The 16992-nt window shown below is 29.2% G+C and overlaps 4 protein-coding genes across 6 annotated transcripts; all 4 read right to left on the bottom strand.

Moving 5' to 3' along the window:
* Positions 1–278: 278 nt before the first annotated feature.
* Aimp3 (aaRS-interacting multifunctional protein 3) lies at positions 279–1079 on the bottom strand. The gene is made up of 4 exons (XM_076781072.1): positions 996–1079; positions 709–912; positions 507–602; positions 279–410 (listed from the first exon to the last, which is right to left on the bottom strand). The coding sequence occupies exons 1-4, from the start codon at positions 1077–1079 to the stop codon at positions 279–281; spliced, it is 516 nt and encodes a 171-aa protein (XP_076637187.1).
* On the bottom strand, positions 773–5577 carry Ras (Inosine-5'-monophosphate dehydrogenase ras). 2 transcript variants are annotated; one of them, XR_013081058.1, is made up of 3 exons: positions 5059–5576; positions 996–4052; positions 773–912 (listed from the first exon to the last, which is right to left on the bottom strand). XR_013081058.1 is itself a non-coding variant. In XM_076781934.1 (3 exons), the coding sequence occupies exons 1-2, from the start codon at positions 5383–5385 to the stop codon at positions 2808–2810; spliced, it is 1572 nt and encodes a 523-aa protein (XP_076638049.1). In that variant the 5' UTR covers positions 5386–5577; the 3' UTR covers positions 790–912; positions 2804–2807. The 2 variants fall into 2 exon arrangements, 1 of the variants encoding a protein (XP_076638049.1); XM_076781934.1 differs by having other exon boundaries at positions 790–912; positions 2804–4052; positions 5059–5577.
* A 1557-nt stretch (positions 5578–7134) lies between these two features.
* Positions 7135–11097, bottom strand: LOC143349663 (uncharacterized). The gene is made up of 11 exons (XM_076781073.1): positions 10975–11097; positions 10853–10907; positions 10641–10784; positions 10444–10563; positions 10232–10375; positions 10066–10138; positions 9680–9976; positions 9244–9589; positions 7873–9163; positions 7560–7771; positions 7135–7464 (listed from the first exon to the last, which is right to left on the bottom strand). Exons 1-11 carry the CDS (start codon positions 11036–11038, stop codon positions 7250–7252), a joined length of 2961 nt encoding a protein of 986 aa, XP_076637188.1. The 5' UTR covers positions 11039–11097; the 3' UTR covers positions 7135–7249.
* A 217-nt stretch (positions 11098–11314) lies between these two features.
* LOC143350107 (solute carrier family 35 member F5) lies at positions 11315–16968 on the bottom strand. 2 transcript variants are annotated; one of them, XM_076781936.1, is made up of 9 exons: positions 16273–16366; positions 15424–15640; positions 15203–15340; positions 15074–15130; positions 14417–14680; positions 14164–14346; positions 13737–14053; positions 13405–13650; positions 11315–13323 (listed from the first exon to the last, which is right to left on the bottom strand). In XM_076781936.1, the coding sequence occupies exons 2-9, from the start codon at positions 15583–15585 to the stop codon at positions 13254–13256; spliced, it is 1437 nt and encodes a 478-aa protein (XP_076638051.1). In that variant the 5' UTR covers positions 15586–15640; positions 16273–16366; the 3' UTR covers positions 11315–13253. The 2 variants fall into 2 exon arrangements, with proteins under 2 accessions (XP_076638051.1, XP_076638050.1); XM_076781935.1 differs by lacking the exon at positions 16273–16366 and adding an exon at positions 16713–16968 and having other exon boundaries at positions 11612–13323.
* Positions 16969–16992: the final 24 nt, after the last annotated feature.

The following is a 16992-nucleotide window of genomic DNA, read 5'->3' on the forward strand; positions in this document are numbered from 1 at the left end:
TGTATTATACATGGTCGTCACTTTGAACCTTTTCTGTAACTAAAGTTGACATTAAAAATCTTGGGGTACAACTGAATGTTTATATACATCATCTGATTGCAATTATAACATAATATGTTAAAATAGGAAGAAGTTTCATAAAATACTTTTGAATTAATAAAAAAAGAAAGAATTGACATTCGTTATTCTTTTTATAACAAATTAGGCAAATTTATTGCACAACTAAAATATGCAAAATATTCAACAGTTGTTGAATTATTATGGTAAATTTATTTGATTTATAAAAATAAATGCATCAGATCAAAGGAAATCAAATCTAATTGTTGTCTTAATTTCTTTTCTTGTTGCATGTTATCAAACCATCTTGATACATGTACATATTGAGCTTTTTCTTGGTAAGTTAATTGTCGCTGCAACAAAAATCAGGTCAAAAAGATTAGATTGATCCATGCAATGTACTAAGGATTCCTCTGCTCCACTTATTATACTGTGTTCGTTTTTATTACCATTATTGAGTGAAGAGCATAATATAGTGTGATGTCAGCAATGCTTTTCTTTGTGCCAGTTAAATATGTGTTGTCTTTCAGTGCAGTATTTAATTCCTACAAGAATATACTACTTAGTTAACTAACACAGTATACACTTACTATAATACCCTTTATATAACTTACTTTTTTCCATATAGTTATATAAATAGATTAAAATTACCTGCAAAACTCTTTTCCCGTTAGAAGGTATATCAGCATAATTGACACAAACAATGGTATATTCAAGCCATTGACGTGTCAAGGCTTCTATTTCTTTATTACTATCAAGTATATCAGAGCACTTTGAATTCTTAATTAACGATTGAATTATGGTGCTAAAGCCCTCGATTTTTTGATTTGTTGTTTGTTCCGTACTAATGATTACCTAAAGAAATGATACAAAAAACACTCATGTCAATTACATATCATCTCAAACATGATTTATTCTCATAGAAATTTGTTTTTTACATTTTCATTCATTTCCAGTTGCACTGGTGAAACATCTAAATAATTTGAAATCCTTTCTAGGCATTGAATATTACACAAAGTCATAATTCCAAATTTCATACACTCTTTGTACACTTCACTATTTTTGTATCGGTCGGTGACTAACTTTTAGGTTATATTTGAAAAGAGCGCGATATTTGATCCGTCTATACGACAGTCTTATTACGACTCTAAGAATACATACTACAAATTGTTCTAACACTTTATTCAAGGTAAACTTTTGTATGGCATGTAAGTAATGTAATTATAATGATGCAATACAACAAATACTTTCAACATCGGCTACAGGTTTATTTCAAATATATAATTTATTGTAACATGTGTATAAAATTTGTGAGCTGGAGATAATAGAATGGCGCAATATTCTTTTGTAATTTTGTATAGCCAAGATTACAAAATTTTTGACTTAGTTTCAATAACTCGACTAAGTCTTTTATCTCATGAGATAGTTTATTATATTAAACCAGGATCATAAAAATATATTTTGATAAATTACATTAAAATACGTGACAAAATAACGTAGAAGTCTAGTAAATTATTTTTGTCTCTATCACGCTCTAATAGGAATGAGCAATCAGCTGATAACTAATTATGCTGATTAATTTTCTATCTTTTAATGATCCCACAGTTTGGCATTTTGTTATTAAACTTATTTTATGCTAGTATTATCTTTTTCTTGCTGCATTATATATATTCAAGGATAACTTTCTATAATTTAATACTTTCTTTGAGATTTCAGTAAATATTTTGATGATTTTCAGGAAGTCTTAAATATTATACATTTTAGTAATAGAAATCAGATATACCAAATGCAGCAAAAAGAAAATGTTGTAATAACGTACAATTATAATTTGTTTCATGAATCAGTTATAGCTATAGTATCATGTTATTATTATGTCAATTGATCTACCTAAAGAATGATATATATATACATAGATACATCCGGCAATAAATCGTAGTATTGAAGGAATTTTATCATAGAATTCAATATTTTGTTAAAGGTAGATATGTTTAAATTAATTTACATAATGTTTTATGCATGTATATGTATCAAACACATATTTACGTTTCTAACAAAATTTTGTAAGTACATACAGTAAATCTCCTACTTATGTAATTAATTCGTTTCAAAGCTTCCCGCATAAGTCGAATTATATAAATGCGATGTATTGCAGGGAAAAAGAAAGATGTGATATCACAAGTAAAATTAATGCGACTAGTGTTAATTAATATTTACTTTGTTGCAGGTCTTGTAATGTTATCTAATCCAAGACAACTCACAATTCTTGATAGAACTGATTTTCTTTCTCTCTATAATACACTTGCTATTTGAACTTAATTTCAAAAGTTAATGATTACAAATCTATATGTACTCTTTTATAAGAAATAAAACTGAAAATAAGAAAATTTTATTTAATTTACATATAAATACGTACAAAATACATATAGAGACATAAGTGCAGGCACAACGGCATATCTATGAATCCGTGTAACTCGAGAACTCACTGTACATATAAAATAATTTGTATATAGTAAAAGTTGAAGTTTAAAATTAGATTTGTTATAGATGATAATCGTGAAATAAATTTCACTTGTCTGTTGTTAAAAAATCACTTCAGTTGTATTCATAAAATAAAATCGTGAGTCGCATGCTTTCTTTTAAGGATGAAGATGACTTCATATAATTCGGTACATAAATTGTTAAAATTGACAAGTCATATGCAATTAAATGCAGGTACTATTTTACGAGACGTTCATTTAATATTTACCTAATTAATAAAGTCTTTTTTCATATGAGAAAAGACTATGAACATTTCCTTCTTGTTGGGCTGAATATGTTCTTCTTTCAAATTTGAGTTCTCCATTGTACATCATGGATCTCAAAGCAGAAATAGATCTAGCTCCGATATCTTGACACCCATGTTTAATACCACATTGCAAATATGGTAAAAATTTTAATACAGTTCCTTTGTCAACTATCGAACCACTGACACCTTGAGCTACTTTCAGTTTGTCCATTTCATTATGAAAGTATCTATCCATTGCAGAACCTTGTGCATCTTTCCTATTCATGGCTTCCAAAGAACCCATACCTCTATACTTCTTAAGGCGTACACCGTCGCTAAAAAAATACTCGCCTGGTGCTTCTGAAGTACCAGCCAATAAAGATCCCATCATGACTGTACTGGCACCCAAACTCAAAGCTTTAATAATATGTCCAATGGACTGAATACCACCATCGGCTATCACAGGCACACCAAATCGTTTTGCATATTCTGAAACTTTATACACAGCAGTTGCTTGGGGTCTTCCCACAGCCATCACTTCTTGAGTAATACAAATAGAGCCAGAACCCATTCCAACACGCAAAGCATCAGCACCAGCTTCTATAAGATTTTTAGCTTGCAAAGTTGTTACAACATTTCCTGCAATTACTTCTAATTCTGGATATTCTGCTTTAATGTATTTGATTATATCAACTTGATATTTAGAGTTGCCCTGAGACGAGTCCAGTACAATAACATCAACACCAGCTGCAGCAAGAAGTTGCAGTCTTTGCTTATCTATATTACGTGTGCCAATAGCTGCACCAACTAACAACTGTTTGTTATCATCTTTGCTGGCACTTGGATAGCTACGATTTTTTTTCAGATCTGTTCTTGCCATTAAAGACACTAATTCTCCTTTATCATTAACAATAGGAAGTTTTCCTTTCTTAGAATTTTCAAGAATTATATTGGCTTCTTGCAATGTTACACCAGCAGTTGCTGTGATTAAACTATCTAATTTTGTCATTATTGATTCTAACTTTGTATGCTGTTGATTTAGTGAACAATCCATAAAGTCAATATCTCTGGATGTAACAATACCTAATAATTTACCCCCAACTTTTCCTGTGTCTGTGATAGGGACACCACAGAAACCATGCTCAGCCTTTACATTTAATACATCGCTTAATGTATGGTTGGGTGACAGAACCACTGGGTCTCTAATGAATCCATGCTTATATTTCTTTACCTAAAAACACACAAATAAATATCTTTTATGAATTGCAGGTATATTGAATTTCAAATAATAACCATTTAATACTATTTACTTTGAAACATGTATCTATCGTATGTAAACAATTTTATGGATCCCTGCAATACATTTTACCTATGCTTCCAATATTTTATTAATATCTTGCAAGTGTCATTTATACACATAATTAAAATTATACATTTTATATGTAATATGAGTGAGACAAAAAGAAGTATAACAAATAGTTGATTTATTGTTTATCTCCAGTTTAGAGAAAAACTATTAGAATTTTGAAACAAGCTGAGTGATCAAGACAATAATCACCTTCAAAAGATCGAAAAATTAGCAAAAAAAAAGACAATTGATTAGATGATACATTACACAAATAGACATAAAGAAAGTACCAAAATATTTATTTTTATAGAAATAAAAAAATTAGCTATATCCGAAAATTATTAATTTACTTTTTATATTACGATTATCATGTTATTTTATACAATACATACTACATTTCAAATTATTTTATTTTCTGCTGTTTTATTATAGTCACAACTTTGGTTTCTCTAGATCGATTATCCGAGAAACCGATTATCAGAGGGAACTTGTTTTTCAAATAATTCGAATACTATTCGTAAATTTGATTCTCATTTTCTCCGATACGCATGTACAGAAATACAAGCGTGAATGAGATTAAAATAAATAATCCAGTAAAAAAATAGGAATTTCCTGCCAAAGTACATATTCTCTATTGAGAAGTTGTTTATCGACAAGTTAACTATTTACACTTGATCATTGTTTAATCACACACCTTATGTTTTATTATTACTACATGATTGTATTTTATTACGAAAATGAATAAAAATCGCGCGCATAAAATAAAACCTCTATTTGTATTGCACGCGTATTGAAATGAGGAAGTGTTTCACGGAACCGTCGCGAACGCACGAAAATTGCGCGGTTGTTACCGGAGAAACGGAGATAATTTGAATCGAAAGCAATATACCTTATGCACTTCACTGGCTTGATATTCGGGTGTACAATTATGGTGTATTATACCGATTCCGCCGCAAAGGGCCATGGCAATAGCCATGTCGGATTCCGTAACTGTGTCCATGGGAGATGATACAAGTGGTGCCTTGAGTAATATTCTCTTCGTCAACGGTGAAATTAAATCAACTTCGTCGGCGGTAAAATCGATGTAACCCGGTAAAATGATAAAATCATTATACGTGAGACCATCGCCGTTAGAAAATAATTGTGTTGCGGAAAGTCCGTCATCCGGTAGCGATACATCTGCCGGTTTTGTACTGCCGATCACATAGTCTGCCATGGTTTATTCGTTAGATGTAACGATTATTCAAGCCCTTTTCCTATGACGCTGTTCTAATTGTATTTAATAACGCGACTAGTGTACAAAAAATAGCTGATCACGTTCTTTCAACTCCAGTGTTGCGAACAAAAGTCTCCCGTCAACACCCGATGTGAGATCACCAGGCGAAATGACCGAAATCATCGTGCGCACAATGCCTTTATAGCTGCGGGTAAGTCACATTTCCCCATTCTTCCACTGGTGGCACTATTATCGTTGACGACATGGCATTGCTCAGAATTCACCACTAGAGGACCTCGACCAACAATTGATTTTCGCAAGTAGTCAAATAGTACAAAGTTTTTGGTCAGGTACGGTAATCTGTAAATTTATAGGTGTAAAATTTGTGATTTAAATGAAAATTAGTATGAAAAGAATAGAATTTACTTGAAACTCAGGGACATTTGGCGTGTAAAGATATCACTTTTTGAAAACTGATACTATTGAGAACTTGCGAGAATTGACTGTTATTCGTAGATCCCCTAGTGGAGAGTTCCAAAAGTGTGTAACACCGATATGTTACGGAAATTATCGAATACAACAAATATTTAATTTGAAAATTTATGTTACATCTGTGTACAGGATACGGCACGTAATTGGGATGGATTACATATCTCGAATTTGGTAAGAAATACGACTTTATTTTCTTATATTTGTTATAAGTCATATATATAGTTAATTTATTAAAGGTGTACGATTTTCATAACGGAATTACTTAATGTGGTCACTCTTTGTTTGAACAATGTAGATTAATTGTTTCTTCAAACTTGCATAAAGTATTTACTCACAATATGGCGATAAAACGATCGAATCTTTAACAAAATTAAAGTTTTAGCAAAAATTAAAAATACTGATTTTTTAAACATTCTCTTTAATGTTATTTTACACAGAATGTTTAGAAAAATTCATACGAGTAATAAGTAACATGTAATTCCTTTAAAAAAAAGTGTGTTTGCATTTTTCGGATGCATCGTTGTACTTACGAGAAAAAGATTACTTACGATATGATAAATAGCTTGTTAGCCAAACCTTAATTATAGCAAATTTTTAGAATGCCCGTCGTAGAAAAATAACAGCAAATTCAATGCGAAATACTGTTATATCAGATTAAGTTAGCAAATTGATAGCGAATTTATAAGCGGCATCGCAACAGATCATATGCTAACAGGTGGCAAATTGGCGGCAAAAATCTGGCATTATCTGTCGTGGTGTCGTAATATCAAATCTACCGCTGCAATCTTGCTGTTGAATTCTCGACAGGTATTAGCGGCAAATATTTAGCGACAGAATATGTAATAATAAATATTGGATTGTATATAAAAATTTAAATACGATTTTTATAGAACTTTCCAAGGTCATCCTAAAGTAAAATAATTATCATCACTATGACCCTCATGATACCATACAATTTCTGTCTAAAGCATTTCATTGCATTTTTAATATTTAGGTAAATAATCGCATGTAGACATTTAACCTGAACATACTGTCCATAGATTTACTTATTTCTCTCTAATAACAACCAAATTAATAATTTCCAATGATAAAGAATCTTTGAATAAAATTTTAATTGTAAACACATGTATACAAAATGAGAGTATACACATGCAGAATCAATTACAAAAATACTTATCTGATACAAAACAAATATGAATCAATAGACAAAGAATAAACCATAGTAAAATAATTTTAAGTTTGCACACTGTATGCAGATCATCATTAATTTATGCAATATTGTTGCATTTCATACATGCATGCTAGAAACCATATAAAATTATATAAAATTTAATATGAATAGTGTGGTTCATTCAAAATGTACATACATATATCATAACTTTGTCTGTAATCTTACTGGATAGAAAAAAATTTGTTTTACACCATTGAAAACACCACCAAATGCTTCTTGAAATGATGATAATACATAATCCACAATAAATTCCAGATAATTCAAATTTTCATAATTATCATATTCTTCATGATAAAAATATTCATACAACATTGGTAAAAATATTACTAAAATGTACATCATACCACCAAAAAAAACTAAAAATGATGAAAAGTAATTATCATGTATAATATATTAATAGAACATAATACAGAACAAAAATTTTAAACCATTAATTAGACTAGGTACTCACTAATAGATTTAAGTTCCAAAAATTGTTTGTCTTTCTCTTTATTTCTTTTATATCTCATTATATCATGTATAGGTTCACCATCAGTAAAATTTAAAACCATATTGTTTGCATTAGTATTTTGGCTATCAGCCATGGGGTCTGGCAATGATTTTATATTTTCATTGTAATGTAATTGGTCTGTTTCTACAATATTTGACTGGTGATTTGAATCCCTGTACAATCATAACATTATAATGCAATTATTTGTTTTTGAAAGTGGCTGAAATAAACATTTCCTTTTTTTAGAACAAGTAATATTCTTTATATTACTTACAATGCTTTATTAATCATACTAGAAAGAGTTGAGCATTGCTGCAATGTTTTCAGTTCTGGATTCAGCTTTACTGGGTTTTGTAATTCTTTATCATATGTTTCATCTGCATTTTCCTTTTTACCTTCTGGTGTATCTATTGTCAGTTGATAGAAGTATTGTTGCTCTATGCTGTCTGTATTTTCTATTTTGTGTCTTAATTTGTTATAATACTCCCAATAACTTTTATTTAGTAATTCTTGGGTTTTAGGAGAAATACCTTTTGGACTTTCAATTGTATCAATTGTATTTGATCTGGGAGAAATTTCACACTTACACTTACTATTTTTTAAGCCCATTTTTGATAGATTCTTAATCATTTTATGACATAAATGTATGTCCCCATCATGTTGTAAATAATTTTGCTCAATAAAATTTAAATTACTTTCAGTTTGGGTATTTCCATTCTTTTCATGTATAGGTAACTTAACATTAGAATGATGACCAATCCTTTTTGTCTTGTGATTATGAAATTTATGAATATTCATTTGACTACATTTATTATGTTGACAATTAGGCCACACTATAGTATAGTCAGAATCTACCAATGCAGAATGAGAATTTTTTTGAAAATAAGATTTTGCTTTCCTAGAAAATTTTGCTGATGCCTTTTTTTGTTTATATGTAATATGTGGTTCAGAATTTCTGCCAAGCTTCTTAGTGCATTCATCTTTTGTGCAAGGTAGATTTTGTTCAGATTTATTTTTAGTTTTTACTTCATGGGGAGCTGTTTTTTCTTCCTTGTATGGCTGATTTTGATCATTAATAATTATATTTGATTGAGGCACTGATTGAAGATATTTATCATTTTCATTTGATATAACATTTTCTTGATCATAGTTGTCTATGTCAATCCTATTAGTTTTTACAGTGGATCTATTCACTTCATTACATTCTTTCTTTTGAATATTTCTTCGTGGAATAAATTCAGAATCTGTTGTTTCTTCACCACTGGTATTGTATATAATTTTCTTTGCCTTTAAATGTTGAAAAACATTATTGTGCATATTTCTTTTAATCGTACTGGGAATATAGTACTCAGAATCACTAGATTCTTGTTGTTTCTGTTGAATTTGTGTACTCTCTAATTTTTCAGGTATATTTGCATTTACTGAGATTTTGGGAATAGAACTACTATCATTTGGGTTTAAACAGTTTTCTCTATTTTTATCAGATATAGTACTTTGTACTCTTAAACTGTTGTTCTTTTCAATGTCATATATATTTTTCTCTTCAATAATTTTCATTTCACCATCTAGAATAATATAATATCAGAAACAAATGGAAATTAAAATTAACTGAAAATATATTTCTCAGGATAATTATTATCATTACCAAGAGATTTATTGATATTTTGCATTTGATTTAGAGTTACTTGTGTGATTTGTTTCAAAGATTCTGTATTAGAAGAATTCACGCATTGTTCTGCTTCTTTTATTATAAATGCAGTGTCAGATTGTTTTTTATGTTCTGAATTACTTGAACATTGCTGGATAACATTATTTGTTCCTATAGTAGGTATTTGCATTGGTATATTTTGATAAGTAAGAACTGGAACTTGTAAATTATAACATTGTTTTAGATATTCTTGAGGTAAAGGGATTGTATCAACATGTATTGCATTTAAAGGATGGGATTGAAGTTTTTTGTCCAATACAAAAAACAACTGTCCATTATTTTCCTAAATATATTAAAATAATAAGGGAATACATTCTGTTAATTATTGTATTTCTAATACAAGATTATGATTATAAAACATGAGGATATGTACTTGTACTGGTAAAGGAGTTATATTCACTTGTGTATCTACATCATTCATTGTTGATTTTGGTATGTAATTATAACAACTTGTGTTCTTCACACATTTATCCATTTCTTTAATTTTATTGTTGTCGATATCTTCGGTAACATTACCCACAGATTTTGATACAGTACTATTTGCACTATTCTTTTGCTCTAAAATTGGTTCTTGATTGTTATTAACATTATCGTTTCCTTTAGAATTCTGAATGCAGCTATTCTTTTTTTCATATAATTCATAATTATGTAGAGTTTGTGACGATAAATCCTTATAAAATTAAGACATATAAGATATTGTTACATTTAATATTGTTGATTAAGTTTCTAAGATTTGTGTTTCGAATATATTATATTTACTGGTCTTGTATCGATCTTCTCTATTCTTCTTGTTCCATGAGGTTTTTCTGTTTCTTGCATTTTTATTTGTTGCCTGTATTGAAATATTAATTGTAGGCATTAATATAATTGAATACAAATAATAATGATATATAATATATTATTTTCTATTAAAAGTAATGTGTACACATTAATATTTTGCTCAGGTATTGACTTCACTATCTCTTCATTATGTAAAGATTCTGTGAAACTAGTGAGGTCAGATCCATTTGCTTTCTTCTCTACTGTATCAATTGATGTTACTTGATTCCTTTTGATATTCGTTACTCTACTCAAAAATACGTAATTAACTTTTTAAGTTGGTAATCTTTTTATTTGTGTAAAAAAGAAAGAAAATACTTTTTAAAACGGGGATCAATGTAACCAGGCAGTCTTTTTAAAGTGTGCATACTTGAAGTAATTCTTTGGCAATTGAAAGAAGAATATGCACTGTCCTTAGTTATTGTTGATTTAGAAGATCTGAATTTTAAAATATATTAAATTTATTATCGATATAACTTACGTAAAAGTTTAGGAAATGTAAAACCAATACTTACTGATTTAGTGGTGTTTGTACTATAGTGTGACTCTTTTCTGGTGTTCCAGTTAAAGTGTCTATGCATGAAAGTTTAATGCCATTATTAATATCATCAGCTAATTTTCGTTGCGGTATTTTTGGCCAGGAAGGATCAGCTGGTATTCTAAAATTGTTTAGGATTAATAAAAATAAATCTTACATGAGTTTTGGACATTTATCTTAAAAACATACCGCAATGATCCTGTATTGTATTTTTGTGGAATTGGTGTTAAGTTTTCACTGTTTACTAAAATGATATGCATTATTTGCATCTTACATTATTATTGAACAAAAATGTGATAAATTAATTGTACCTTTTATATTCAACTGCAGAGCATTTGTTTTATCTTGATATGCCATATTGAAGCAGTCACACATTTCAAAACTTTCTATCTTTTTTTAAAACATTTGTAAACATCATTCCCGGACTAATTATCTAAATTATTAATATTAAAAAAAATACAAAAACTGTATAGGTTTAACGTTAATTTCATGTTTCACAAAGTAATAGTTTTATACTTCAAGTGGAACTATTCTTGTTTTCCTGAAGTCAGATGTTCTGTCCATGCATAACTAAAATAATTTACCTCTTCAAACAAATAAATTTTTTATTTTTTACTAAGAATCAATAATTTCCTGTACAAAAAAATCTAAGATGGTATGGTAATCAGTCATTTTCTTTTATTAATGACATGTATTTATATAATATGTATATAATTATAATCTTAGTTTTTAAATATTGTATGTACAATAAATATACAACTGTAGTAGATGCAGGAACAGTTAACTATGATCTACATCAGTATCTTATATCTTGATTTATGTTACACTAAATTGAAATATATTTGCGCACCATAATAATTATATCACAATATCAAGCTAACATTATTATATTTATATAGTGATTTTTTTAATTATTTTATTTGCAAAATATTATGATAAAATTTTACTTAACAAATGTAACTTTTTATTGTGTATGTGTATACATATTGTATATGTGCAAGGTTTTAATGAGTATAAATATTATAAACATGTAGCACATGTCTAAGATTTTTCCTTTTTATTATAATGTTATAAAAAAAATTGTGCGCATTGTCAGTTAAAACCGAATTATTAATATTTGATCAATAAATCATATAATAATATAATAAAGTATACATGTGTGTGTATGTTCATGAATAAATATATCAATTACAGACATTATGGTATATGTAAGAACTACTTTAACGAAGGAATGTATCAGTACAATTAGTTTGACTAGATTTGAGAAAGATGATGTAGTTTATCGCTCTTATATAAAAGTTTTATGCCGTAAAACGTATCAATCAATATTTAATTTTTTCTTCACCACCATATTTGTTAGTATTACTGAATTTTAAATTGGTCCAAGATCTAAATATATCTTCTCTTGTTCCTGTCTTACGTCATTAAAATTGCACAAACATCTCACTGACATTGTCCTAAAGTTTAGGGTACACTTCATTTTGAATATGGCAAATAAGTACATAATATTAACAGACATTCTTACAACAGAATCTAGACTAAGTTATGTGTTTTTGAAATATATAACAAAACATAAATCAAGCTCTTTTACAGTTCTTACAATTTTTTAAAGAGATTTTTAAATAATGACAATACATAATCTTTAAAAATTTATCAAAATAATACTTTAAACAAAGCAATAATAATAACAATTATAATGTAATTACTATTAATTTTAAATGTTATATATATTACAAGATGTAAAGTAAGTACCCTTTTGTTTCTCAGCCTTTTTTTAATGCAAATATATATGATTTTTCTAAGAAAATCGAGAAACCAAAGAGTGTATATGTCACTGACAGTTTTATAGATTTCTACAAGTTACATATGCAAATAATTTGTCTCTATTCAAAATAGCAATACATGCAATGGGATAAAAGTATAACATTACTGATAGAAACTTAATGCCTTCAACGAATTTATCACAATCTACACATTATATTGCATAAAACATCTGAATTAACTTCAATTCATATACAACTTTTTAAAAATATATAATAAATACAAAAGCTAGATATAATTTTCAATAGCCTTAATTCTGTATGTTCCGTAAGATTATGATCAAGTAGATTTAATTCTTTATAACTTTCTAAAAATAATAACATACTCGTGAAGAGGCTGATACCGACATTTTGATATACACGAACGAAAGTTTGAGAATTAATTTTGTTTTCAAATAATGTGTATATCGTACAATGCGCAATTATTGTCTGGCAGTATTGTAGTATTCTGCATAAAGGTAAAATCTAATTTTTATGGCAAATCAGCACAGTAATGTATCCATTGTAAAAAGAAAAAGTATGATTTCTAGTTTATGTTTAACATTGCTTACACAATCATCGTGAAAATGCTTTGTGATTAAATATGCACAGATCATTTAGTTTAAAATATATACAGTATCCTTTCATCATAGGAGATTAACTATATCAAGAAGACATATACACAGTACATTGATAACGTTTTATGCTTGTAAACAAAGCATCTGTTGTTAGGTGTGGAAATATACATACATAAAACACATTTATTACATAGTTTCTTCGTTATTGTCGAGTTAAGCTTCGTGTTCACCATTATTTATTCCTATAAGCGATTCTGTTTGCTCTGCTTCAATATCTGGTATTCTAAGATGGAAAATATCGTGTTGTAATAGCGTTACTTGAATTAAAATTTACTTGCGATAATTTATTTTTAATCTGTAATACCTTGTTGATCTATTTTTTCTACAAATCCAAATGTAAATTCTTTTAATCAAATCCATAACTGGATCCCAATTATCGTAGTAAGACAGAAGAGACACAGTTAGAAATGCTAAAAGCATTGGAATGGTTCCTAAGTAGAAAATGCAAGGGTACTCGACCTTTTTTAATAACACATCAGCTATCATCGACATTGGCATAGTTAAACTAACTGCCAAAGTTGCTATGAGGGACGACGTTAAAAAACAACCCCTACAAGTATAAAATAATAATAACTAGTACGTTAGTTAAAAAATGCTGAGTAAATGAATTAAAGTAATTAGTTTTTATAAACGTACCATAGCCAAAGTACTTCACTTAGAACTGTACCAATCAGACCATTAATAATCAAAAATGTCCATTGATGAGTATTTGGCCATTCGAATTCCTCCCAACGGCCGTAATGAAGGATAAAAAATAATGGCCATAAAAGTGTCAAATTAAAAAGTCCAACAAAGCCGAAAAACATTGGAATATCTATTTTATCTTCATGATCCACTTTTCGTTTTAAGAATACAATGTAAGCTGCATAAAAGAATGCACTGACTAGCGCCAATATTATGCCTGTAGGTATCCTATTAGTTTCTATTGTTAAATCTGAAAGACCGACTAATACCTAGAGATCAAAAGAAATTTTTTATTTTATTTATAAATTGAATGTTTGTAAAAAAGTTTAAATCACTTTTTTACGTTACACGTTTTATTATAATGTCAGATTATACATACTAGTCCGAGAATGCTAACAGAGACAGCAACCAGCTTAGACAGCGTAAATTTATCTCCTCCATTGCTGGGGAAAACAGCAGCAAGGAATAAAGTAAATAAACTTGAAGTTGATGACAATACTGTTACAACTCCTGCTTCAGTTTTTGCTAATGATATTTGATAAGTATAATTTGCCATAAACCACTACAACGTGAAATATTTATATTAATTTCACGAATGTATGATAGTTGTACAATGTTAAACTGTTACGTACAAGTAAACAAAACATAAGTGCAATCTTTGCAACTTTTTGAACAGAAAACTTATTAGCTTGCCGCCTTGCATGTTCTCCGGCTCTTAAACTCGCTTGATAACTGAGTCTTGCTAATAATGCTTCTGTAGCATCACTTTCCGACATATGTCGGACTTCAGCTAACTTACTAAATCTTACAGAACGTATAGAAGAATCATCGCTTTCTGTGCCTGAAGAACGATCACAGTGATCTGGTGTTTTTATTGGAACAAATGTTGGGTCACTCTATAATGGTACATGTTTATATTGTTATTACTATTAACACCAAATGGTAATAACTTGCGATGATTTTTATTAAGTAGAATAATTCATAAAGTACAGTAGTGCCCACATAAGTGATCGCATTTTTGCCCACTTAAGTGTCCACGGTTATCCCCACCAATTCTTAGAAGCCAAGCGGCATCGAACATCGAGCGTGTCGAGCGTAACTTGACCCCGGTTGTTATCGATACATTCTATATATGGTTTCAGGTGCCAGCTATTGTATCTTGCTTGCACTTATCCTCTTTCCTTATCTCCGTTGAATTCTGAGAAGTAACCATGCCCACATAAATGACCGCGGCCGGTCCCGAGCGTGGTCACTTAAGTGGGCACTACTGTATAATAATTTTTACTTACCAAACTTGTATTGGCTTCTGAATAAAAGTTATCATCTTCCACATTGGGATCTATAAACTAAAAACAAAGGAAGTGAAGAATATGATATAAAAATTATGTTTTAAAAGAATTATTTGCATTTAAATATACCATGTATGTTGCTGGTTTATTGCATTGGTCCCGCCATGGAGGCCAAAAACATAAACCAAGCAAGTAAAGTGTAAACATGGATGTTTTTACATATGTACTAAAAAATGGTTTTTCAAATGCTGCTTCTCTATAAATATACTGAAATGTAAAAGAAATATCATTAGATGTGAATTATATTTTATAATTATAGGTTTTAAATTAGCATTTTAAGTGACTCTTACTTTAGTTAGTTCAGAACTGGAGACCCAAATTATATCAACTAACAGTAAAACTAATAGTCCCAGAACAAGTCTTTGCGATTTATTCATCATTGCTGCAAGTTTATGAGGATCCTCCGCCATCCCCTGCGGTCTGCGCTGTCGTAATTCTACAGAGCAGCTCATGATATATCCAATATTTTCTACTTCTTTAATTATGGCATCATGATGTAATTAATTCCTGAAAAAGTGATATTATAGTCAGTAAATATCAATATTTTTAAATATATATGTTTGAAAATTATAAATTACAATAAGTTCTTTACGTGAAAAAATATAGATTTGTTTAACTTTAACTAATTTTTAAATCTCAGATTGTATATCAAATATATTACAGAGAAAAAGAACATTTTAGTTAATAATCATAAGATCTAAAATTAAATAAAAATTAATCAACATTCTTTTATTTGTGGTATCATATTCTTATTAATACAGGAATAATCTTTTTCTCTCTATATAATATATCATATTTATATAATTCAATTTTTGTGGAAAGCTTTAAAATGATTAACTTCATAGTCTAGGACTTATTGAACTTTTATTTGGAAATTGAGATACAATATAAAATGATAAAATTAAACAAAATAAAAATACTACATTAAATCATGGCTACTATTCAGATTATATTGTTCTATAATCTGATAATAAAAAACAATGCTAAAATGATATGACTTAAAGTATACGTATCTATTATCCAAAAACTGAGTTATAAAACACATTAAGTTGAAATAAAAATGATTAATATAGCAGTTTAACATTCTTGAAGAAGTATATGGAAATAAAGTGCTTTGATACAAATATAAATTCAGATACCTATTTGTTTACTTTTAGCTCAATTCTAATAGCCAGAGTTCTTCAGAACAAATAAGACAAATGAAACACATGTTGCACAATATTTGCCATATAAATCACTCAAGTGTGTGTTAGTAAGGTAACAGAAAGAGTCAGGAGACAGGAAGCAAAGGATTAAAACGAGGGACAAAAAAACAATGTTCAAGGTTTCACTATTTTAATGTTTTCCTTTCGGCTACAAATTTATATCTCACGCTGTTCAATATAATGTGATATAAAAATTATAAGGGGTATATATATGTAAAAAATGTTTATTGGTTGTGTGTGATAACAGGTGGACAAGCGGCAAGTGTGTAAAACCGTAGTCATACGTAAGATAACCTATAAAAGTTGCAAATGAGCGTGAATAACAACGTTTCAGCGTGATATTCGTACATAAGTTTAACAGAGAATCGACTTACAATTAGCGATAACCTTCAATTATCCGGTACTGGCGACTAATCATGCACTGATAGTTTCTTTACATCTTAGTATCATGGAATCACGAGCATCGCATGTTGCTTAATCGGCTACGCGGGCGACAGTACTCAAACGTTGATTTACAGGTTTTTCACTCGATTTATTTGTAATTATTTCACGATCTTTTCCTACTATAATTTAATTGTAATAATACTAACATTTCCGTCTCGTTATCGCGTCGGAACAACTACCCGTAACCATGTTGATGCGCCGATGACGTCT

This window comes from Colletes latitarsis, chromosome 14 (genome assembly GCF_051014445.1).
Source record: "Colletes latitarsis isolate SP2378_abdomen chromosome 14, iyColLati1, whole genome shotgun sequence".
Classification (NCBI taxonomy): Eukaryota; Metazoa; Arthropoda; class Insecta; order Hymenoptera; family Colletidae; genus Colletes; species Colletes latitarsis.